The following is a 26,351-nucleotide window of genomic DNA, read 5'->3' as shown; positions in this document are numbered from 1 at the left end:
GTAACTTTTCTTTTGGGGATTTTTGCATGCATGGAAACTCAAGCATAATAACCGGATAATGCATGATATCAGGCTTAAGTAAATTTTGATATTGTTCCCTAGTTTTTGCTGTATTGCAAAGGAACTGTTTTCGAAAAACAAATTGATAAGGCAACTAAGTTTCCAAAATGACTTGAGAAATGTTTTTTTTTCGTTTAGCATTGTGTTTTTTTTAAAGAAGAGCGACAAACAAATGATTTTTTAAAACAACACCATCAATAATAAAATGAATTTTAAGTCTACACAACCTAATGAATGAATGCTTTTAAGCTAACTCAAAGTACAACTACGGTTTTCTCTAAAATGAGTTTATTTAAGGCCTTCAAAAGTAATGTAAGTTAGCTTAGCCATTTCGATGGCTAATGTAGCCTTCTCAATCTAGCCATAACATCTAGGCTGGGTTTGGAAGGTTATAGGCGGCATCATCACTAACCTCAAGGCGTCTTGTCGCATAAACCAATGCAGGTTATTGTCCCTCAGTTTGACCAGCACCTCTACCCGGTGCTCTCTAACCTCTACCAAAACCATTACCACCTCTGGCCATACCACGGCCTTTAGGGGGTTGTTGAGTTACTCTCAGAGACTAAATAGGACCTTGAGCTGGAGTTTGTGCCATAGCAGGCACCTAATCTAGTCGATAAGGACAATCTCGAACCTAATGTTCCACTAACCTACAATGTAGGCAAGCTCCCAACTTTCTCCAGTACTCTTCCAGATGGGGCCTCCTACAATCACTACAAAGTTGAGTCTCAGTAGCTACAATTGATGCCCCAGTCCTTGGAGGCCCATCAAACCTCACCCGTTTTTTAGAACACTATCCAGAACTAGAGGGACTCGAATCCCTCTTGGCCTTACATTGACCTCTCCCTCAGTCTCGCCTCTCACACTGTTTGTGCTTCACTTCTTCCGCTATCTTAGCCTTATCAACCAAGACTAAAAAAATCCACTCCATCTAAGAAGCTATCAAGACTCGCAGGTCATAACGCAAACCTTCCTCGAATCTAACACACTTATCATAATCAGATGCTACCAGAGCCCGTGCATACTTGCTCAATTTTAGAAACTCGACCACAGATCGATTGCACTAAACCACACTCATAAACATGCATTGGTGAGCCTCCACATAACTCACCCCTACATACTTACTCTAGCAGGCATTCTTGAAGTAGTCCCAATTAACTTGTTTGGGTTAAGCACCTTACTTAACCGTCAACCCCCACTAATAGGCTTTGTCCTGGAGCAGGGATACAGACCCCTCAATTTTTGAGTAGGAGTACAGTCAATATCAGTCATAATATACTCAGTGGCCTCCAACCAATACTTGGCCATGGTAAGGGAAACTCCAATGACACCCCTAAACAGTTTAGCACCGTTCAACTTGTAACAGCTCAATTTTGGGCTTAGTCGGAACAGTGGTTTCGAGACCACCAATCTGAAGTTAGAGAAAGTATTTTATTACTATTTTAGATTTATAACAAGTTTATATTAATGCATGAAAAATTTGGTGAAGTCATTTTAGCGCTTGTAACCTTAATTGCAAAAAAGGACTAGATCGCATAAAGTGAAAAAGTTTTAATTTGATAGTTAAGGGTGTTAAATTGCCATGAATCATAAATTGGGGGTCTTTAAAGTAAAATTTTTCCATTATATAAGTGATGGCCAGCCAAGGGACAAGGAATTCAAATAGTCAAAGGTTAGGTTAGGTAAGTTGTATTATTTTGATTATGGCATGTATAGGACTTTGACTTTTGAGTTTTGTGTTATTGTTAATTGGCCAAATATGTTGGCTTACTTTAGCATTTGATTCATTTTGTATAAGGCTATGGAAAATGGTTAATATTGAAGTTTTTATGTGAATGCAAGCTAGCCTTTTATAAATGTGAAATTGTTGGCATAGTTGAATATATGTAATGTATATGGGTCTTAACTATGGTTGTTTGGTTGAGAAATCATATTAAGTTAATCTTTGATGCGTTGGTTGATGTTAAAACTTGTTTCAAGGTGGCAAAGGCTTGGTAGATAGCCTTATATTGTCCACACAGGTAGACACACAGGCGTGTGTCTAGGCTGTGTGTGACACACAGTTAGCCCCATGGGTGTGCCATTCGGTCGTGTGTCCCCTGTACGTAACATTTTCAAGTTAGAATGCATTGTAGTAAACACACGGGCAGAGACACAGCCATGTGTCTCAGCCATGTGGAGGGCATGGCATCTGACCACGGGCGTGTGCCTTGGCTGTGTGCCCCTTATTTGATGCTGACGTCAGAAACAAAATGTCAAGGTTTTTGGACACGGGCGGTGCCAGGCCTTGTAAAAACCCCTATAAGTTTGAATTTAGAATTTAATTCACACGAGCATGGGACACAGGTGTGTCCCTAGATACTAGGGCCGTGTGTGTCACATGGGCCAACAACACGACCATGTTATAATGACCACACGGGCGTGTTGCCCTTCCACACGGGCATGTTCCCTGTTTCAAGAATCACTTTTATTAAGTCGGTCTAAGGACCCAAGTTGGTTCCGAGTGGTTTCCAATGATTGTTTGAGGCCTCATAGGCCCGTATTAAAAAGATTAAACAAAGTTCAAAAAAGTTTTAAATTTGATCAAGTCTTAATGACTCAAAAATAATCGTGTGCATATGTTAAAGTTTAATAACGCATCGTATGTCATCCCGGGGTAGGGCACGGGTGTGGGGTGTTACACAACTAGAGTCGCTTAGTAACTAGCCCTCAGCCTCCAGATCCAGAATGGGTCCCAGCAACCCTCTCTATTGCTCGAATCATGGCCTGAGACAGTGCGCCATCCCCAGCTGTCAAAGTTTGAAACCTAGTCTAAGCAGTAAGAGTACCAACAGCCTTGCTAGTCTCTAGATTAGGCATACTACCCATAGAGGATGACTCTATCCGAGCTCTTCCTCGACACCCGCAGCGTCCATGAAAACCACGTCCATGACTACCACGCGAACTCATACTATCATATTATCTACAATGTCAAAAGTACAAAGATCAGTTTAGAGTCTTTATCACAGTTCTCATTCCATTTCATTTCAGAATATGTAACCAGACAACAGTTTAGTTACTACAATTTCTCAATCAATCACAAAATTGAATAGAAATACTCACAGGTTCAATGTCGGAGACTCGGCCTTTTAGAAAATCGATTTTAGAGTTACTCGAATAACTTATTTTCTTTTCAACACTTTATTGCCTAAATTAAGAGCCTAGAACACAGCCCAAGTGTTGATAAATCTGGCTCTGATATCACTAAATATAACGCCCCATACCTGGCCTAGACGACAAGGCCAAGTCTAGAGAATTACATCAATGATTTCTCAAAAATACGAATTCCCAAAGTTTAGCTTTTTCTAATAAAAAAATTAGAATCAAAAGAACTTGACAAACATAAAGTTCAATCCACGATTCAACATCCTAGGAAATCTAATTTACAAAAAAAAACATTTTAAAACTACTAATAATGTAAAAGATAATAAGTAGAACGACTAACCTCCCAATTTGCCGACCTGATTAACCTTGTGGGTTACCCACAGTTCAATCAACAGTCAAAATGAGTAACTAACTCAACAGACGGATTCAAAATACATTCAATACAATTTGCAAAAGTAATTTCTCAACCATAAACATAATCAGAAACAGAGAATGTACGATTCAACTTAACAGAACAGATGTTTAGCAGGGTCACCAATTACAGATACGGAACAAATCAGAATCAAATGCAGTTTCCTACCCCCATTCGCTACATACCATCTTCGTCCAACCCAACACACCATAATAGATATTTAATACCCATCCAGCCCTACACACCACATAGTGTCAGTATGAGACATTTCAGAATATTTTTAGCTTAGTTGCTGTACATATTGCGTTAAACGTCGAATTCAATTACAATCTTCATAGCTTAACCACTGATTTAGAGCAAATCACTACCTCCAATATACAGTTCCCAACCCAATGCAAATACCGAATTCAAGTGACGGTTAATGAAAAGTTTATATAACCATTTAGATACATATCAAGCTCATACAAAATGTATATATCAACATCACTGATGATTTTCACATGCAATACACATATAGATATCTAGTACCCAATCTCGGATCACAGAATAATAATTTACACAATTTAATGCAGTTCATACAGACCCTACAGAAGACCGACATTCGTTTCAAACAACGCACGTAGCTTGAGGAAAAAATTTAATTTTTGGTCCACACACCCGTGTGGTTTCTCATGGCCTACACAACTATCCCGTATGGCTTCACACGGTCTGGCACAAGCTCATGTGCCTGCCTGTGTGTCTCACACGGCCGAACACACATTTGTGTCGACGGCCCGTGTGATACTAACATGCAAATAGTGAGTTACACGGCCTGATCACACGTCTGTGTCTCTAACCCATGTGTCTCTAAGTTGTGAACAATAAGTTACACAATCTGTACACACGCCCATGTCCTTGGCCCATGTAAACCCTGGACTAAATAATCCCACACACGGTCTGGACACATGCATGTGTCCCTAGGTCATATGTTTCTAATTCATGAACAGTGGATTACACAGTTGGCCACACGGCCTTGTGGTTCACATGGCCGTGTGGCATCAACAGCCATGTTTTTTGGCGTTTAAAATTAGCAGAAGTCATATTTTCTGTGCACACCTGAAGTAGTTTCGAAGTAAGATTAACACAGAGGACTCTTGAGACCTAAAATAAACTTTCAATAACCAATCAAACAACTAAAAAGACTAAAATCGTACAAACTAATACTCAACCAATTATGTCAAAACTTCGACACGAACTTCCAACAAAACCAATGCTTACCGACAACTTGACGGAACTAACTCAAAATAGCACAAGGAGGATCACTTCCCTTAGTATTCTCGCTTAAAGAAAAGAGATCAACAAAGAACTTAGCAGAGAATTCAATTGAACAATCCTAGAACCCCCATTTCTACATATAAACGAAAAATCAACAGAAACTTCACGGAAACACAAGAATTTACGACAAAACTTACACAAAGATCTTCCAACGACACAATGAACAACTTAAAACCTCAATTACTTCCGATAGCCAATTCACGAACACAATAAAAAAGAAAGGAGAAACAGAAAAGAAAAAGAAAGAAAAGAGAAATGAAGAAGGAAAGGAATATGTTAACTTTTATTTTAACCACCAATCAGACTTCTAACTTTTAGCAAAATATTTGTAACGCATACGCCGAAACTTAACCACAAGGCCAGAAGAAATACAAAAGCTTAACCATTGAACCAGCAAGCTCATAACCATTGAACCAGCAAGCTCATTCTTAACACAAATTCGCACAGAATTAAACCTAAGTCGGTGGCTCAAGATTATAGGTTAATCTAAAATAAAGTAGCGAAACTTCTTAAAAACACTACTCGAACCCCTAGCATCAAACACATATGAAGAACCCTTAACCACAGATACAGAAACTTAATTACAACAGAACTCGACGATCAGGCATTCAAATTTTGGGGCATTACATAATAAAACTTTAATATAATATGCAATGCTTATAGATAGATTTTCAAAAAAAAAAGAATTATCATTTATTTATATCTTAAGTAATATCATAAAATTATATTAATTATTAATGTCTATTATGACTGTTCAAATATAAAATCAGGCTTTTTCGAGCTTTGAGTCAGATTTATCTCGGGCTTGGGCTAGATTGATATCGAGCTCGAATTCTATCGGGCTTAGATTTTCTCGAGCTCGAGCTTCCTCGAGTTTAAATTTTCTCAAACTCGAATCTATTACAACTCAAAATTTATTGGACTTAGACCATTACGGATTCGAACCAACACGAACAGACTTTCAAGTTTAAACTTGTTTTGCCAACTCTAGTTAGTTGTAATTGGAAACATCATAACTTGCTTAATTAAAAATTGCGTCATTGTATTTGCTTCCTTATATATAATGATTTTATACGTATCACTGTATTAGAAAGACAAACGTCAAACAATGAACTATGACAGCTAAGTCACTTTTCCTTTTTTAGTTAATAACTTAACTATATATATTAGATTGGTAGATATCTTATTGAAATGGGCTAAGCATAATTTGGACAATTATTGAAATCCGCGAAGTTTCAATACGTGCATATAATTGAAGTTAGCGCTGTAAGCATGAATGTACATATGCACAATTGGAGTTGGTGAAGCATGAGTCACCAAATATCATGTTGGTACAAGAGTGAATTTCAAATCGGCGCTGGGGTAATTGGTACCTTGCCAAAGGAGAACGTTCCGCGAGTGTTTAGTTTTTTTCTCTAGGGTTGAGTTACACCCATGCTATTTCTGTTTTTCAAGAGACGTTATCTAATTGGTAATATATGACCCGTGAGCAACTCGATCGTAAATTAACAAAATTTTAATTGCAATAACTAATTTAAAAAATCATATCAATTAAAATGACTAAATTGAAAAAATTATATCAAAATGTTTGTAATTTTTTTTTCAATCAGACCAATAGAAAGGCGGAGTTATTATTAAAAGTCTTACTAACGTTTTTCTCGAGTTCAGCAAGCATAAATATTGTGACATTTCAACTGTAATGTATCTCAATAGCAAACCAAAATAAGATTGATTCCTCGTCAGAACAAGTACCGAACGAAACTTGCCATCAAAAAAATCGCTTTTAGTTTTGAATTCAGTGTTCTGATCTATTTTGAATTGTTTGACCGTTAGATTAGGTGCATTTTTAATTTCAATTTGTGTTCGGTAATCGCTCAAATACACATGAAAACAACCGTTTTAAACGCAAAACACACTCAAATACATCATAGTAAATTGCTTTTTTTTTCTTTGCGATATTTCCCCTAAGATAACCTCAAACGTTTCAGAAACACTAAATGATGCTTTGACTTTTGATTTCAATAGGTGAACCCCCGCGGAAAGTGCCATCTTTCAATTTATGGGCCCACACTGTCGAAATGCCAAAAGATGTTTGGTGTCTCAATGATTCTTGCAGTGGCTTATTCGCGCACTTTTCATACGCACTGTTATGATACTATTGATTTTTCCCCACCGGAGATTCTATCCTTGTTGCATTTCCTCTCAAATGTAATGTCCTGTGTTATTCATACTTCCTGAACCTGTTATATCATATTACACAAGATGAACAGCATGCAGCTTCTCCATTTGGGGTCTGAAGATCACTGTTCTATTCGAATCAGAAGGATGTAAAGCCCCAGCTAGTTACCTTGTAAGAATACAGGGCATTCAAAAACCATGAGATTCCCATATGATTCACGGAGTTAAAAACAGAAATAGCATTATATTTGGCTAGTCTTTTTCTCATTGAATTTGTTCATAGTACAATTTAAGTCGGAAGGTAGATAAAACCAAGATACTCAAGGGAAGAACTTTTAGCTCCTGACCATAAGTCATTCAAAACTTTTTGGAAAAACCTCAACAGAGTATTCTACAAATTCCTCCTATTGTCACGAGACAATCATCTGATTAAATTATCTAAATAGCTATGGGGTTTAAAGCTTTCTCCTAAGATACCTGGCTGTGATGGGACACGAGATGAAAGCTCCCAAAGATAACTGAGTCACAGATACATGCCTGATATGACGCTCTTGCAAGCCAGCACGAGCTTTAGAACATCTCTCAACAACTTACATTACATCCTAAATGGAAACTCCGTTAGAGAACCTCATGAGCCTTCCCATAATACCTGTTTATGAAAGGAGCCTGCAAAGTAGAATCATAGAGCAACAAAAATAATATTTTCAAATATTGTCGATCATACTGTTATAACTTAACCAACATTACCAGGTAAATGTATTCATTCAGATTTTAAAGCAGACCATTTTATCACATTTTATCGATGAAATTATCCAGGAAATCCAAAGAACTTAATGTATTATGTAACAAGCTATAATTAAGAACATCATGACTTAAAGAAATATGCTCACATTGAATACAATTAACTCCATATGAGAAATAATTAGTACTCAAAACAACATAACAAAATATATAATCACATCAGGAGTAAACCATAAAACCTTACCTTCACATTTGATACATCAGGAGTATCTGGAGTTGGAATAGGGTAGAATTTGGAAAATCTCATGTTCTCAAATGCGGCTTTGGTTTCCTCACTCATTTCTTCAAGGGCCTTTTTGCAAGCTTCTCTTGCCTGAAACAATGGAATGGCACGAATTAATCACCCTAACCAAATATATTTTTGCAAGTCAAGATGCAATGTTGCCAACAATATACCTGCCGATTAACTTTCTTTGCTTCTCTGACTTTCTCTTTGACAAACTCCTACAAAGTTGATGAAGTTGGTTCAGCATGCAGCAAACTCGACAGCATGCAGGCCATGAAGACCAAGACATGCAGGAGCTGCTGATGCAAGCTTATTTTATTTATTTTGTAATTTCTAGTCAATGAAATGTAATCTTAGTTCATTTCTAACTAAGTTAGGTTGTTGACTGATGTAATTAGCTTATGTATGAGCTGTAAACACAACTTTGTATAGGTTTACAAGCTAAAATTTCAAGTTTTCATGCAATTAGTGGGAGTAGGTGATGTTTAGGTAATTATTTGCTGTTTTTGACAAGCTTAGTGCTTGGTTTATGTATTGGCATTATGCCATTATTCAATTTCATGAATGAAGTTCAGTTTGTTCATCAATTTTTCTCTTCATTTTCTCTTAGCTTTTCTTCCTTTCTCTTGCTCGAATTCTCTTGTTTGCTCAGCAAGTCTCGAGACTTGCTCGACAAGTCTGTACTGAATCTGTTAGTTTCAGTTACAGCACCAACAATTGGTATCTAGAGCCTATTTCTTAAGGGATCTGTTATACAAATACATGGCTTCATCAAGCTTTTCACCAGCTGCACCTCAAGTCTTCAATGGAGAAGGCTATCACATATGGGTGGTCAAAATGAAGACCTACCTGCAGGCATACAATCTGTGGGAGGTGGTCAACTTAGATGTTGAACCAGAACCACTTAGAGGCAATCCAACAGTGGCTCAGATCAGGCAGCATGCTGATGAGAGGACCAAGAGGCACAAAGCCATGTCTTGCATCCAGAATTCAGTGTCTGATGTGATTTTCACAAGGATTATGGCCTGTGAATCACCAAAACAGGCCTGGGACAAGTTGCAGGAAGAGTTTCAAGGGACAGAGAGGACAAGGCAGCAACAGTTGTTAAACTTGAGGAGAGATTTCGAGAATTTGAAGATGAAGGAAGAAGAAACTGTCAAGCAATATTCTGACAGGATTATGGCTGTGGTTAACAGCATCAGGCTCCTTGGAGAGCAGTTCAATGAAGCTAGGATAGTGGAGAAGGTTATAGCAACTCTGCCTGAGAGGTATGAGGCAAAAATCTCATCTCTCGAGGACTCAAGGGATCTGTCCACCATCTCCCTGACAGAGTTGATCAATGCTCTATATGCTCAAGAGCAGAGGAGAGCAAGCAGACTGGAGGAGCACCAAGAATGTGCCTTTCAGGCAAGAACAAATACTGCCTAGACTTGCAAGCACTGCAGAAAGGTTGGTCATCCAGAAGAAAAGTGCTGGTTTAATCCAGAAGCTGTATGTCAGTATTGTAAGAAGAATGGTCATGTTGAGAGAGTCTGCAAGAGTAAGACCAAATCGAGACAGAATCAGTTTCAACAGATGAAAGCTGAGGCTCGAGTAGCTAAGGAGGACAGTGATCAAGAGGAGCAAGTCTTTGCTGTGTCATGCTCAGCTGCTCAGGAAAGGTCCTCATCTGGTTGGCTCCTAGACAGTGGATGCACCAACCACATGACACCTGATGCTGCAATCTTCAAGTCTTTAGACAGAAGCTGCAGAACTAAAGTCAAGATAGGAAATGGTCATTTTATTCAAGCTGAAGGCAAGGGTGATGTGCTGATATGCACTCTTACAGGTACCAAAGTGATTTCAAATGTGCTGTTGGTGCCTGAAATTGACAGAAACCTGGTCAGCATAGCTCAGTTGCTGGAAAAAGGTTATTCAGTTGTGTTTAAAGACCACCAGTGCCAAATCAGTGATCCAAGTGGATCCAAACTGATGGCAGTCCCTATGGCTGATAAGAGCTTTGTGGTTGACTGGACAAAAAAGTCAGACATTCCCTACACAGTCACTTCAGATGAATCCAAGCTGTGGCATCAAAGACTGGGACATGCCAACTTCAGATCGATGGCCCGAATGGTCAGAGAGGACCTGGCTGAAAATTTCATCAACTCAGTGGACCATGATGATGTATGTAAAGTATGTCAATTAGGAAAGCAGGCCAAACTCCCATTTCCCTCGAATCAAGCCTGGAGAGCCTTTGAAAAACTCCAACTGGTGCATACTGATGTGTGTGGCCCTTTGAAGACTGAGTCATTAAGTGGAAACAGGTATTTTATACTGTTCATTGATGATTTTTCAAGATATTGCTGGATTTACTTCTTAAAACAAAAATCTAAAGTGGCCTCAGTGTTTTGGAAGTTCAAGACTGCTTCTGAGACTGAAACAGGCTGCAAGCTGAAGACCATAAGGTCTGATAATGGGACTGAGTACACCTCAGCTCAGTTCCAAGCCTTCTGTGATAAGGCAGGCATCAAACATCAACTTACCAACACATATACACCTCAGCAGAATGGTGTAAGTGAAAGGAAGAATAGGAGTTTGATGGATATGGCCAGGTGCTTGATGATTCAGAAGAATCTGCCTAAAGCACTATGGGCAGAAGCAGTTAACACTGCAACATACATTCAAAATAGACTTCCAACCAAGGCTTTGGATCAGAAGACTCCATTCGAGGCCTGGTTTAGCTTCAAGCCATCACTGGCTCATCTGAAGGTCTTTGGATGCATCTGTTATGCACATGTACCTGCTGTTAAAAAGGACAAATTGTCTGAAAGGGCTCAACCTGGTGTACTAGTGGGCTACAGCACTGCTAAGAAGGGCTATAGGATCTTGGATCCTTCAACAAACAAGGTGTCAATTAGCAGGGATGTGGTATTTGATGAAAGGTCATGTTGGAACTAGGAAAGACATGAACCTGAAGAAGTTTCTGAAGAACTAGCAACAGACCAAGCTGAGCCAGACCAAAATGTTCCAGAAATGGACATTGATGATGAACCAGTTAGAGGAACAAGGCCATTGACTGAGATTTATGAAAGGGCTCATGTAGCCATAGCTGAACCAAGCAACTTTGAAGAGGCTGAAGCTCAACAAGGGTGGAAGCAGGCAATGGCTGAGGAGATCAGCATGATTGAGAAGAACCAGACCTGGGAATTGGTTGAAAGGCCAGTCAAAAGGAAGGTGATTGGGGTGAAATGGGTGTACAAAGTCAAGCACAATGCTGATGGAACCTTGAACAAACTGAAAGCAAGGCTAGTTGTCAAGGGGTTCAGTCAAAGGTATGGCCTGGACTACCTGGAGACCTTTGCACCAGTGGCCAGGCTCGACACCATCAGACTGCTGATTGCCTTAGCAGCACAGCTCGAATGGAAAATCCATCAACTTGATGTGAAATCAGCCTTTCTGAATGGTTTCTTAGATGAAGACATCTATGTTGAACAACCACAAGGGTTTGAAATAGCTGGTAGAGAGCATATGGTCTACAAACTGAAGAAGGCCCTATATGGATTAAAACAGGCTCCAAGGGCTTGGTACAGCAGAATCGATGGCTACTTGACTGATCTGGGATTCGATCGAAGCAAGAGTGAGCCAACACTGTATGTCAAGAAACAAGGGACACAAATACAACTCATTGTGTCCCTGTATGTTGATGACCTTCTGGTGACAGGAGGAGATCGAGTAGTGCTGGCTGATTTCAAGACCAAGATGCAGGAAGTGTTTGAAATGTCTGATCTTGGGGAGATGTCCTATTTTCTTGGAATGGAGGTGTCTCAAGTACAAAATGAGATATTTCTAAGCCAGAGAAGCTTTGCCACAAAGATTCTGACCAAGTTCTCCATGCAAAACAGCAAGGCAACTAAAACACATGTTGCTGTTGGAGAAAAACTATCGAGCCAAGGTGATTTTGAGAAAGTATGTGAAACAACCTACAGGAGTCTAGTTGGTTGCTTGCTATACTTGACTGCCACTAGACCAGACATCATGTATGCTGTAGGATTGCTCTCAAGGTTCTTACATTGCTGCAATGAGAAGCATTTCCAAGCTGCAAAGAGAGTGCTGAGATATGTCAAAGGCACTTTAAACTATGGTTTGAAGTACAGCAAAGAAGGAAATCTGAAGCTGGTTGGCTACACTGATAGTGACTGGGCTGGCTCGATAGATGACATGAAAAGCACCTCAGGGTATGCTTTTAACCTTGGTTCAGCCATGTTTTGCTGGAGCTCGAAGAAGCAAAGTCTAGTGGCTCAATCTACTGCTGAAACAGAGTATGTGGCAACAGCAAGTGCTGTCAACCAAGCCATATGGCTAAGGAAAATATTGGCTGACTTGAATGTGCATCAAGAGGAAGCTACTGAGATCTTCTGTGACAACCAATCTGCAGTAGCAATTGCTAAAAATCCAGTGTTCCATGGAAGAACAAAGCATTTTAGCATCAAGTTACATGTTGTTCGAGAAATGGAGCAAGCTCAGGAAGTAAAGCTGATCCACTGTAATTCAGAAGATCAACTTGCAGACATTTTAACGAAAGCCCTTAGTGTCACAAGGTTCGAATGTCTAAGGAAGAAGTTAGGTGTTTGCTCCATGCAAACCAAGGAGGAGTGATGAAGTTGGTTCAGCATGCAGCAAACTCGACAGCATGCAGGCCATGAAGACCAAGACATGCAGGAGCTGCTGATGCAAGCTTATTTTATTTATTTTGTAATTTCTAGTCAATGAAATGTAATCTTAGTTCATTTCTAACTAAGTTAGGTTGTTGACTGATGTAATTAGCTTATGTATGAGCTGTAAACACAACTTTGTATAGGTTTACAAGCTAAAATTTCAAGTTTCCATGCAATTAGTGGGAGTAGGTGATGTTTAAGTAATTATTTGCTGTTTTTGACAAGCTTAGTGCTTGGTTTATGTATTGGCATTATGCCATTATTCAATTTCATGAATGAAGTTCAGTTTGTTCATCAATTTTTCTCTTCATTTTCTCTTAGCTTTTCTTCCTTTCTCTTGCTCGAATTCTCTTGTTTGCTCAGCAAGTCTCGAGACTTGCTCGACAAGTCTGTACTGAATCTGTTAGTTTCAGTTACAGCACCAACAAAAGTCCATAACATGTCAGATTGAATTAGTTACAAATAAATGAATCCACAATTGATTTGTGGATCTTTAAATGAACTTCACCTTAAAGGCATCTTTTTTATCTTTATCTAATTCGTCTGCCTCAATCAGTTGATCAGTAAACTCCTGCAAATTGGTAGATATTGTTTAGTCCCAAATTTCTTTAACAGGAGTAAATAACAGCCAAAGCTTAAACCAATTGACTGAACTCTACTGCACAAGGAACTGGAATGAAAAATTTTAAAAAATAAATAAATAAATAAATAAAGCTGCCAATTCACATATTTCAAACATCAAAAGAAATCATGCTGATTAGACTGTAACATAAAAATGAAAGAGTGCCTTACATCAAGTTCATCCAGCTCCCAATCAAATTCACAAAAAACCTGCAGGACCAGAAAGGATGCATCAATTTTCATAACACTTTGCAGGATAAGCCTTAGTTATCCACCCAAAAATGGTCACAAGTAGTGTAGTCAAGGAATGCCTAGACACTAAGGCACAACTCAATCTAGCAAAAGCACCTAAGACCCCTCACAGTTAAGGTACTTTATTAAGGTGCAAAGCACACAGCTCGAATAGGCTACCTTTTGTATCAGAGTATATATTTGTATATATTTGTTTTCAATTTTTTTCTTTAACGAGTATCAGAGTATATATTTGTATTCTGATAAAACAAGACAGTTTGCAATTAATAAGTGATGCTTAGCAATGCTTGATCTCTGTATCAGGCAAAGGTGTAGAGTCAACTTTTAAACATTTATTAGTTCATCTATGCTTAAGAGTACAAGTATTAAAATCGAATTAGTACATATAGAGACCTCAGCCTCCATAGGATTTGAACTTCAGACCTTCCAGTTTTAACCATTGGAGTGTCAAAGATACATACATAGTACAAATTCAAACGTGTGCATGTTACTAATCCTTTTAGTGATTAGATTCTTACTCGTGAGACTGCCTTTGTTTGTGCCTTGAACCTTAAAACAAAGACTCCATCAACACTGAATGTAAGAGTTCATATATCAAAGCATGACTAACTCAAACCCTAAAGTCAACTCCATCCACCCATTAATATCCAGAAAGTCTAGTACCAGTCAAAATTAACTTTTCAGAAATAAAAAACCTTACTGGCTTTTGTTCCGCTGGAAAAATTATCTGAACCTCGGTGCTTTGTTCAAGCTCATCTTCCTTCAAAGGCTGATAAAAATCTGTCAATAGGGCAATACAGCGATAAGGGTTTTCTTTACCTTTTTCTAAACTGATATTTTTCATATATTACAGAATATAAGATGCAGAGATATCTAGAGAACTTACAAGGCAGACAATACTCATATTTCTTGAGACGGTCTATATTCATTTGTTTTAAAGCAACCCTGCAGAAGGAATTTCAGATGCAGAAAGTTAGCCGAAATACATGCATGCATTTGAAACACACATATACTCCACGTTCAAGCAGAGATGATATAATGTAAAAAAAATCCACATACGGCTGCTCAAAATAACATCAAAACCCATACAACACAGAAAGGTCCAAAACATGGAATAAATATTGATCAGAAAGAGCCAAAGCCTAAGTGGATGAACACAAGTTCCATATTGTTATTTTCAACAAGCATCAGCATTTCATTTGGTGAACTGTGTACACATTGCCACAACAACAAGCTGATTAGAATGCATTGACAATTCGCAGAAAAAGCGAACCTTATTCCAATGCTTAACCCAGGGGAAGGCGGTGCAGTTTTGATATGAAGTATACAATATACAATATACAAGTCAAACTTAATATAGCAATTTTTCCAGAGAGAACCAAGAGAAGCATATGTGACCCAAGTTGACAATCTGAAACTAAATCAGTTGAAATAAAGACACAGTGATCAATTGGCTCTAGTTGACATCTCATGCATAAGGCGAAAAAAATCATTAATGAGGATTATCAGTGTCAGTTTGCACAACTGTACCTTCTTTGAGTGCAACTTAAGATGAACATTTGAGATTGCAGCCTATCAACTTGGCTGTCTCTGTAGCAGAATCAAAATGTACAATCACATCAAACATTGGCTTTAGATCAATTCAATCCCAAAAGTAATAAAACAAAAAGTAGATGATATTTCATTTTTCAACTTGGGCAATTATATAGATGAATTAAATTAAATGATTCCTTTCAATATTAGCTTTAAATCTGATCAAAAAGGGTAAAACGGATAAATACTGAGTACCTATTCTCAAGTGGAATATATGGAACCCAGTCCATTTTCATTTGTTTCATTGGAACAATCTCTTCAGCTTCTCTCTGCACTGAGTTAATACCGATCTTATCTGAAGGTGGGAAAGGAGAGACAACCTGAAAAATACCACCAAAGGTCAAAGATTAATCAATAAGAAAATACAACTAGATCATAGTGAAAAGAACTGTTTCAAACAAATTAATCTCATAAACCATAAATAATATGGCATTGCAAACACAGAAAATAACAAACCAATGCCAAGACAACAAAGCTTCTTGCTTATGGATTATAAAAGAAAACTAAATTGAAGGAATATTTTAACTCACAACATTCTAGACTGCTGCTAATATGATCCAATTTAACCCTTCCATCAAAAGAAAAATATAACAGATTGAAATGGCTCTTTGCATTGAGAAAAGTATCTATGGAAAACAGTTCAATATCATTCCATAACATGTATCGTGAGATGGTCATCAAAAGCCAAATGTCTAACGTCATGACCACACCTATAGAAGTGAAGGGAAGAAACCATTTATCCAAGAGGCAAAAGCCTGAAGTTGTGAGTTCTAAGCTTGATAAGTGCACCTCAAAAGAACAGCCGCGCAGATTCATCAAAGGAAAATGTTAAAATGCAAAAGAGCAAAGTGAATATATAACTTCAAAGCTACATATAGATACTACTGAGTAAGCCTTAAGCATAAAAGATGCCTGTAATCACTTTATCCATTCATTCCAATATAAAGAAGAAAGCAACTTAACATGAAAAACATTAAGCCCTTCACAACCATGTTAGACAACTTACAGCCACAACCACAGGTATACAAATGACTTTGTTTTCTCCCTTGTAACGAACCAATTGAGCTACACAAACAGGAAAACACTAAAATTAATTAAGTGTAATTGATGGGAAACAAGGACAAGTTAGAAGGAATTGAAACTTCATTATTCCAAGTCAGAAGAAATTGAAACTTCATTTTTCCAAAAATAGAACTTAACGGAACTTAGCATAAATCAGGTAACAACACACAGGCTTTCTTTCTTTCTTTTCAAAGACAATAAAAAGTAAATAACAGAAAAAAATAATACAACCAATGGCATAAAAAACCCATTTCCCCCAAGGGAAAATGAAAATTGTCCATATAAAGGTGCAAAATACTAGGACCAAAGTAGTAAACTACTTACGCTCTGTGCAACCGAAGAGATAAACTTTCTTTCCATATAGCTTCCCCCCCTCTTCAAATGCCTCCTGACCAGAAACAGAACCATAAAAACATGTTAGCTCTGAACCAAATTTGCACGATACTTGGGGAAAACAAAAGCAGCAAGCTAGCAACTAAAGATGAGACCAGAGAGAAAAAAAGAAAGAAGTTTTTCAACTGACTTCTAGATTTGAAAAGTTCCAGTTGAATTGGTAAACACTGTCCAATTGATCCCACTGCCACATAACAAAAGAAAAACGAAATGTAAGCAACAGAACTTGAATCCATCAAAATCAGACTAACCAAAACCAAAAAATAAAGCATGACAATCTCAAAATTCCAACCTCTGTTCCAACAGGAAATGCAGCTTTCCATAAATCCTCCTACACAATGCAAATGGAAAATTTTCATCGAAATGGATCCAAAACATCAACAATAAAGCACGACTTTTCCTCACTAATCATCTCAACAAATAATTATTTAAGCTAAAAATTTGTATTCATTTCAGCTCTAATCTTCACATAAGAAGGCAATCGTAACACAATTTAAATTTGTAACTTCGATGTTATCCAAAACTAACAGTTCAAAATTCAAATTTTGAAAAGTCAACAGATAACCTAAGTCTCTTAACCTAGTAATTGTTCAGATATTATATAAACCAAAACAGTGAATTCATAAAAGAAACAACCCTAAAGACAATCCTATTTAGAAAAAATTAGAATCGTAAACAACAAATTCAAAACCTGGACTCAAATGAAAGAAAAAATTATACCAAGTTACGCTTATCTTCAAAGTACTCAGGCTGGGGTTGAGGCTTGGAGGACTTAGCACGCTTAGCTTTGGAAGCAAGTTTATGGTTCTCCTTCTGATTCTCTTGCGAAGAAGACGAAGCTTTTACTTCGGTCTCTTGTTTCTGAGAGGTGGATTTTCTCTTACCGCCCTTCCTCATTTGATTAATGTCCAAATACAACAACAAAAAACAACAAAGGCAATGGCAATGGCAAAGCAGATTCGTTAAAGTGTTTAATATATGGAGAAGAACAAGGCGCCTACTGGATTTTTGTTTTTTGATTTCTTTTTTCTTTTTTTCTTTTTCTGTTTTTTTTTTTTTTTGAGCGTTAATCCAACGCGGTATTGGTCTACCAAAATTTGAGGTTTTTTTTTTTTCCTTCTTTTAGGATGGGGAAAGGCGGGGCGGAGGTAATTAAAATTGAAGGGGTTGATTGAATTTGTTTTCAAAAGGATTTGATCAAGGGCCGGGCAGGACGGGAATACTTCTTCTAATTCTAGTGTATAGATTTTGGTTAAAAATACTGTGAGTCAGCAATTTATCCTGGTAAATTAAACTGCCTTCAGTGATAACCATTTGAACCGCCAACCGGGGAATAACCCTTTTAAACCGGATGAAATCGACTTAACCGATTTTGGGTTTAGGTTTAAATTATTCAGGTTCAAACCTTAAAAAAATCCATTTTATCTTAATAGTTGGAACCGGTCCAATGACTATTCCTAGCCCAAAAAACAGATCCAAATGAAAAGAAAAAAGGCAAAATGCCTTAGTCCCTTCACCATCTGCTTGATCTCTATGCTTTGGCCGGCCACCATCTCAAGCTGCACCGCCGCCGACAAAGTTTCGTTTTCTTTATTTTGAACTTTTGAAAATGGTTTGAAAGGTAGAACTATAAACAAGAAAGGTTAAAAGAAAATGAAAAGGATATGAAAATGAAAGGTTAACTGAAAAACTTATGAAAATTTGAAAGCAAAAAGAGATAAAAGAAACAAGAGAAGATGAACAGCTAAGAGTGAAGCCATGAAGTGAAGAGGTCACAAATCTGGAAAAGAAAGTCATAAAACTTCAAAATTGAAATGTTAAAATAGTAAAACTTAAAAGCTACATCTTTTTTCAATAAATAATAATATAAAATATATATAGTAAGTACTGTATTTATGGCTTCTTGAATTACGTGAGTGTAAGAGAATAATATGTTACCAACCAAATAACCGAAGCACGAGAGAGAAGAGAGAAAAAAAAGAAGCAGGGAGGAAAGCACGAGAGAATTGCAAAGAAGGAGAAAACAGTTCAAAACTTTTCATAACCGTAGCCCTTTACACGCTTAGTACGGACAGAATCTTTTGCTAAAGCTCCATCAGGACTGATTAGGGGTAAGGTAGCCTGGACAGTGTGATTGCCTATATGTTTCTTCAACTGGGACACATGGAAAGTTGAATGAATGCGTGATCCTGGTGGTAACTGAAGTCTGTATGCCACTGATCCAACCTTGGCCAACACCGGGAAAGGCCTAAAAAATCGGGGAGCCAACTTCTGATTGAGGACCTTTCTAACTGAGGTATGTCTATAGGGTTGCAGCCTAAGAAACACCAAGTCTCCCACCTGGAACTCACGGTCACTGCGATGTCTATCAGCCATTTGCTTCATCCTGTCCTAAGCACGCTTGAGGTGGTATTGAAGGAGCTTTAGAGCTGCCTCTCGATGCTGTAAGCTCCTGTCAACACAGGCCACTTGAGAGGCTCCAGCCAAATAAGGGAGATGGTGGGGAGGTGGTTGTCCATAGAGGGCTTCATAGGGAGTGGACTGCAGGGCAGAATGAAAGGTGGAATTATACCACCATTCTGTCAGTGGAAGCCATAAGGACCAATTGGTAGGCTGCTCGCCAGTCATGACCCTGAGGTAAGTTTCCAAAAACTAATAATGATTGGATGGTGTATTCTTAATTACTAATAATATCTCATTGATCATCTTCTCCTCAACTTGCAATTGGGTATTTATATTTGAACAATCATCGATGTATGTAAAAATGATTTTCTTCATATTCTCAATTTCATCCCATAGACTTCTCATAACATAAATTCTTGTAACGTTCAACAGCCTCACACAAGGACTGAATAATCTCTTAGCCTAACTAAGACGTATGGTTATAAGACACTAAAATTGGATCCAGTAAGATCATATATACTAGAATAAAATTATGTAGATTTGCAAAAGTATTATAGGATTATAAACTGAAATGAAAATAAAAATTACCTCTAAGCCCTCCTTTAATTGACATTATCATAGAGATTGAGATCTTGGTCATGATCAATAGGCAGTTTTTGTTTGGAGGAGTCGGTGGTAGCAAACTTGTGGCTTTTGTTAAACTTGCGGCTTCATTATTTATTTGGCTAAAGGTATTGTTAAGTAATTTTTTGTTATTTCGTATTAAAGAGGACAATAGAATATTTATATACATAATTATTGATAATAAAATTGATATTCTTAGCAAACTTAATGCATGCTGGACATAGAGGTGAAGCCAGAAAAATTTTTTAGGGACAGATGAAATTTTAATTTTTTATCGTTTACATCTTTACAATTTATAAAAGATTAAATCGAATTTTTATAATTATAGGAGGCCAAAGTGCATTTTAGGAGGGTCGGGGCCCATGCCACCCCCCCTCCCCCAATTTCGCCCCTAGCTGGACACTATACTGCTCTGAGCTGCCTGCTGGACACTCTTTGGGCCTAGGCGAGTCGAAACTGCGAGCACCCGTTGCGAACACCTTCTGATATGTGCAAGTTAAGTCAATAAGTTTCCCTTGTGAACTTCATATTGTAAGGCTTAGACACATACATCTTGTGGCCCTATTCAGGTTACAAATAGGCAATCCGAACTTTATCTAATTTTCAGATTGGTAATCATAAATACATAACATATTTTAAAATCAATATATGTTTATTATAAGCATTTAATCTAATTTTTATAGTGATTGTACTAATTTTTTAAATCAATAATTCTTCCCTACGCCTCAATTAATTTAGATTTAGGTGTTTTGAATTCAAAACTTTTGCATATATTAATAGCTTCTTCTTTTCTTTTCTTTTCTTTTTTTTGCCTTTATAAAGTTAAAATGTGTTGACACTTTTACAATGAGAAGATAAGAAATTAATTTTATTCCATAAATAATTTAAATTTAGGATTTTTGAATTCAAAACTTTTATATAAATTGATAGCTGCATTTACTGAAAATATTTAGGCAACATTATATAGTTGGCCTTTAAAGTAAAAGATTTTTAAATTAGTTGGCATCAACTTGAAAGGAGCAATGTATAAAATTTTCTTTCTTTTTTCTAAATTTGTTTCGAGGCAATTAAAGTCATTCCTTAAGGAATACTACTTCAGCAGTACTTTAAAACAAACTTTATACGTGGCAAGATTATATATTGCCAAACGTCGTAATAAGAACTTATCCAAAAATTGAAATTCCTTAAATTGTCACAAAACCCTGCTATAATATATACTAGTATTCTCTTATCACTGCAATGCACACGTTAATCAGAAAAAATTAAAATGATGTATTAATAATATGAAAAAATTATTAAAATATTATTAAATAATTAAAAATAGTTTATGAATAATATGGTGGGAAGGGTTCATAAAATAATTTCTCTATAGATTAATGTATAGTAATAATTTCATATCTTTAAAATTTGATGATACGGCGGAATTTTATTGGTACTTAAAATTTTTAATTTTTAGAATCATCTTAATGTAAGTTATTCTCATATAATAATACTTTGTTATCTTTAAAATTTAATGACGTGATACTATTTTATTGGTGCCTAAAAAATATATTTTTTAATATGATCTTAATATAATTTATTTTCTCATAAAATAATTTATTTTTTAATAATTTTATAAAATACACATTTCAAATTCCTTAACATATAAGAAATTAGGTAATATAGTACGTTAAACTGTTGAAATTAAATTGGAATAGCTTAAGTTGGGATAAGATATTTTGGTTTACTTGAAAAAGATATTAGTATAATTAGATTCGTTTAGTAAAAAAAATATAAAATAAATATTAGAGTAAGTTACATTTATGGTCATTTTTGTTTATTTTAGGTTACATTATAGTCATTTATGTTTGAAATGTTACGTTTTAGTTATTTATATTATCACGTTGTAACATTTTAGTTACCGAGCCGTTAATTGTCGTTAACGGTGTAACGGTAAGTTGACGTGACACATTAAATCATCATTTCAAACAAAAATTTTATGTTAAATTATATACTTGGTCCCCATATTTTTTTCGTTTTGAGCACTTTATTTTTTTTTCTTTTATGTTCTTTAAACTTTCTTTTTTTTTTCCATTCTCTTCTGCTTCTTTGTTTTCCTACCTTCTCCAAACCCATACCATCTGCTAACTATCAACCCCCCCGGGCACCACCACCCATCATCTTCATTTCATCCACTAACACCTTCACCACTACCATGACCTCATTCATGACAAACCCAATAATATCATCCCCTCACAAAATAAACTCATGTTCAAATCAATCAAGAATCCAAGTAATCAATAATTAATAAGCCTAAAAAAATCACAAAGAGCCAAAGATTAGACAATGACCAATGACGGAGGAGCACATATAAGAAAATCAAGCCAGTCTAATGGTCGATGACAAAGATTTGATCTTGGGTAATCCAAAAGTTGGGGATTTTTTTAGATGTTTTTGAAAGGAGGCCATGGCCCCACTAAAGTTTAAATTTTTTCAATTTAGTCATTTGTAAATTTACACTATTGCCCTCCCAAAAATATAAGTAGGCCCCTTCAATATTTTTATAGTATTAAAAATAATATTAAAAAATTTATTCTTAATAAAAACAAACAAAAATTCTTCTTGAAGAAGTTAAATTACTCATAATGACTTTTGAATGATATTTTTATAAATAATAATAAATTAATGTTTACTTAATAGTTTACTAAACCTAATAATATTTTATAAGTAATATAATATATATATAAAGAAAAGATGAAGAGATTTTTATCATTTTTCTTGTTCATATTGGTGCTTAGCAAGAAAAGAAAAAAAATTATTTATCATTTTTCCTCCAAATTTGAAGTATAAGGTATGTTTTTCTTCAAACTTTTCATAGATTTTGAATATTCGAAACTTGTTTTACATATATGTACCAATAGTTTTTTGTTTTATCAAGTATATTAAAAGTTGCCATTAAAGGGTATTGATGAAACTTGAAAGCTTATCAAAATAAATGAAATGTGTATGTTTTTGGATGGAAATGATTAGGAGACAGTTTCTAACTTATTAGAAGTGTAAAAATGAAACAAAAATAGTTAGATAATTTTATAGTAAGTTTCGGTCAAAGTGAAGGGGAGGAAGAAAATTTTGGTCACTTTGAATAAAGTTATGTCAAATTATTGCTTGTGAAGTAGTGAGCATTCCTGTGAAAATAGAATAAAAAATGGTTAACCGAGTCAAATGATAGCTATTTCGTCTTAATTGTTGAAATACTGTTCTTTTGAATATATTTTTATATGTTTAAATCACTGTCATGTTGGAATACTTCTTCTTTTGAATCGATTGTTTATATGTTTAAATCGACTATTACATAGCACTTCTAATTTTAGCTTGCCCCCCAAGATTAATATCCTGGCTCCACCACTGGTGGTGAAGGTGTTAGTGGATGAAATGAAGATGATGAGTGGTGGTGGAGGGTTTTGATGGTTAGCAGATAGTATAGGTTTATGGGTTTTGATTATAGGCAATAATGACTTTTGACTTCTTGTTTCTTTCTTCACTACCAATTCGACTTCTTGATATGTTAAAAGAAACGGAAAAGTAGGAAAACAGAGGGAGAAGCAAAAGAGAATGGAAAATAAAAAAAATAGAGAAAAGTTTAAAGAGCATAAAAGAAAAAAATTAAATTACTTAAAACAAAAAAATATGGGGACTAATTGTATAATTTAACCTAATTTTTTTTGTTTAAAATGATGATTTAACGTGCCAAGTCAGCTTACCATTACACTGTTAACGACTTAATGGCTCAATGACTAAAATGTTACAACATAATAACATAAGTGACTAAAATATAACATTTCAAACATGAGTGACTAAAATGTAACTTGAGGTAAACAAAAGTAACCATGGGTGTAGTTTACCCTAAATATTAATATAATTAGAAACTTAAATTAAAAAAACAAACAACACATAAAATTTACCTTCAGACATTTTTTTGTAAAAATAATTCTTAAATAGAAAACCAAGAATGGGTACTACCCCACTGGTTCCCCCCATAATTTTTTACATGATTGTAATTTTTACAAAATCATAATAGTTATATTACATCCATTGCCATTGTTGCCTTCATAAAGAGTCAAAGAAAAGCAATGTACATTAATCTTTTAAAATGTGAATGAGCATGATGTATATAATTTTTTTTGGTAGATTAAACAATGAATTACATAAAGTAGATCATAGGCAAATTATTAAAGTGTTGTCATCCTTCAAGATCTCTTTAATCTCTAAAGGGGGATCCTCAAACATGTGCAAAGTTTCATCACTCAATAAAGCCATTTTTTCCAAAGCATCAGTTGTCCGATTGGTCTCTCTAAGAATATAAATCAAGGATCACTTCTCTTCAATGGCTAGGATTTGTTAGATCCTCTTTACTAAAGAGTTTTTTGGACCACCAAGCTTATTTTCGCAAATAGAAATAACATTTTCAAGATTATCTGACAGAACAATAATCTCATCATAACCTTGTTTCTGAAGGAGAAGTAGACCATCTAATATACCCCACAACTTAGCAACTGTTACTGAACATTTCCCCAAAAAACAATTGTAACCTAAGATCCACTTCCCTTTGCTATCGCGTATCACTCCACCTGCAGCAAAGAAACCAAACACAGAGTGAATAGCACTATCAGTATTAAGATAAACACACACACCTGAATTTTGACAAATTGAAGTCTGCTTCGGACGAGAATCCAACGCTTCATTATGGATAGAGAGACAATGTTTCGCCCAACTATAAGAGACACTGATTATATCCTTCGGACTCATAAGATTTTCTTAAAAAATGATCGAATTACAATTCTTCCAAATGCGCCAAAAAATTATCCCAAAGAGGCAGGCCCAAGATGAGGCACTCATTTTGTTGGTAGTAGGAGATTGTAAATTCGAGAATAACCACTCCCAAATATTACCAACAAAAAAACTTCTAAAATGATTAGAAGAGATAACTTGGTGCCAAATTTCCTTCGCAAAAGAACAATCCCTAAGGATATGGAGAATATCTTTCGTAATATGACCACAAAAATAGCACGATGCATCTTGTGCAATACCTCTACTAACCCTTTCAGAATTGATTAAAAGTCGTTGTTTAAGAATTAACCAGATGAACTGTTTGACTCATTGGGGCCCCATAATTTTTTATACAATACTTCAATTCACATCCTTCGGATTCCAAGACTCCTCCTTAAGCATATAATAAGCACTCTTCACAGAAAAGACACTAGTCGTCATTCTAGACCAAAAAAGAATATTTAGCCTGACTGAGTCTAAAAGAGGAGGAATGCTAATGATTCGTTTTACCACTTCTTCTGGTAACCACAATTTGAAAAGGTCAAGGTTCCAATAGCCATTAACCAAAACCATCTCCTTAACTTTACTCTCAAGAACAATGTTACCATGACCCGAAACATACTGATTGAGAGGCCCCACATTAGGAACCCAATTGTCCCCCCAACATCGAACAAACCTCTCATTTCCAATAGACCAGATCATATTACTGCGTAACAGAGGCCAAACTTGGGCAACTGCTGTCCATATATAGGAACATCTATTCCTCATAATAGATTCTGTCATACTTTCAACAAGGTCATACTTAGGTTTAAGGATCTGAACCCATAAAGCTTCAGTCATAGTAATAAGGCTATAACCAAGTTTCAATATGAAAGCTTTGTTCTGATCCCCCAAACGTCGAAATTTGAGACCTCCATGTAACTTAGGCTGACAGATACTATCCCACCCCATCAAAGCCATTTTCCTTTTCCCATCTGCAACACCCCAAATGAACTGTCTTGCTAATTCTTCAATAGAGTCGTAAATTTCTTTAGGGACTAAGGTCGACTGCATGAGATAACTCAGAATAGTCAACAAAATAGATTGTGCTAAGATGACCCTTCCAGCAAAGGAGAGTCTCTTAGCATCCCAACTAGGTAGCTGACTGCGAGCTTTTTCCACCAAAAAATTTAAGATACTATTAGTATTTCTTCGGTGAAAGAGAGAAGCCCTAAGATAGTGGCCCAAATCATTAACTTCTTGAAAACCAAGCGTATCATTGATTGCACTCCTTAAGTATTCTTTGACACTCGTAAAAAAAGAACACATTTGTTTTCATGGCATTGACCTTGAGTCCAGATAACTCACAAAAGTTACTCAGAAAATTCTTGAGAAGACTACTATGAAATGAATCAGCTGGACTAAAAATCACCAAATCATCTGCAAAGAACAAATGTGAAAGATTCGGTCCAGTGCGTAATAATCAAATGGGACTTCACTCCCCTAAAGAGATACCCACATGAAATCTATGGGCAAACCATTCCATACAGAGGACAAAGAGGTATGTTTACAGAGGACAACCTTGTCGAATACCTCTTACTAGCCTAAACTTTTATGTTGGCACACCATTCCATAATACCTGCATAGAGGATAATGAAATAGCATTCATAATAACATTAACCAAAAGAGAAAGAATACCTGCTGCATTGATAAAAGCTTCTACAAAGTCCCATCTGACTCTATCGTAATCCTTCTCCAAATCAATCTTGATTGCCATCCACTGGAGCTT

The 26,351-nt window shown here is 36.2% G+C and overlaps 1 protein-coding gene across 8 annotated transcripts; it reads right to left on the bottom strand.

Annotated features, from left to right (window-relative positions):
- Positions 1–6,739: 6,739 nt before the first annotated feature.
- On the bottom strand, positions 6,740–17,820 carry LOC121210787 (protein HEAT INTOLERANT 4). 8 transcript variants are annotated; one of them, XR_005905914.1, is made up of 15 exons: positions 17,471–17,820; positions 17,043–17,081; positions 16,881–16,934; positions 16,682–16,745; positions 16,302–16,360; positions 15,491–15,615; positions 15,233–15,292; positions 14,589–14,647; positions 14,403–14,482; positions 13,622–13,660; positions 13,338–13,400; positions 8,306–8,353; positions 8,094–8,222; positions 7,586–7,774; positions 6,740–7,277 (listed from the first exon to the last, which is right to left on the bottom strand). XR_005905914.1 is itself a non-coding variant. In XM_041082345.1 (14 exons), exons 1-14 carry the CDS (start codon positions 17,645–17,647, stop codon positions 7,727–7,729), a joined length of 1,044 nt encoding a protein of 347 aa, XP_040938279.1. In that variant the 5' UTR covers positions 17,648–17,820; the 3' UTR covers positions 7,333–7,726. The 8 variants fall into 8 exon arrangements, 5 of the variants coding, with proteins under 5 accessions (XP_040938279.1, XP_040938280.1, XP_040938281.1 ...); XR_005905915.1 differs by having other exon boundaries at positions 6,740–7,170; XR_005905916.1 differs by lacking the exon at positions 8,306–8,353.
- Between the last annotated feature and the right edge of the window lie 8,531 nt (positions 17,821–26,351).

This window comes from Gossypium hirsutum, chromosome A12 (genome assembly GCF_007990345.1).
Source record: "Gossypium hirsutum isolate 1008001.06 chromosome A12, Gossypium_hirsutum_v2.1, whole genome shotgun sequence".
In the NCBI taxonomy this organism is placed as follows: Eukaryota; Viridiplantae; Streptophyta; class Magnoliopsida; order Malvales; family Malvaceae; genus Gossypium; species Gossypium hirsutum.
This window is presented reverse-complemented; position numbering and strand designations above follow the sequence as displayed.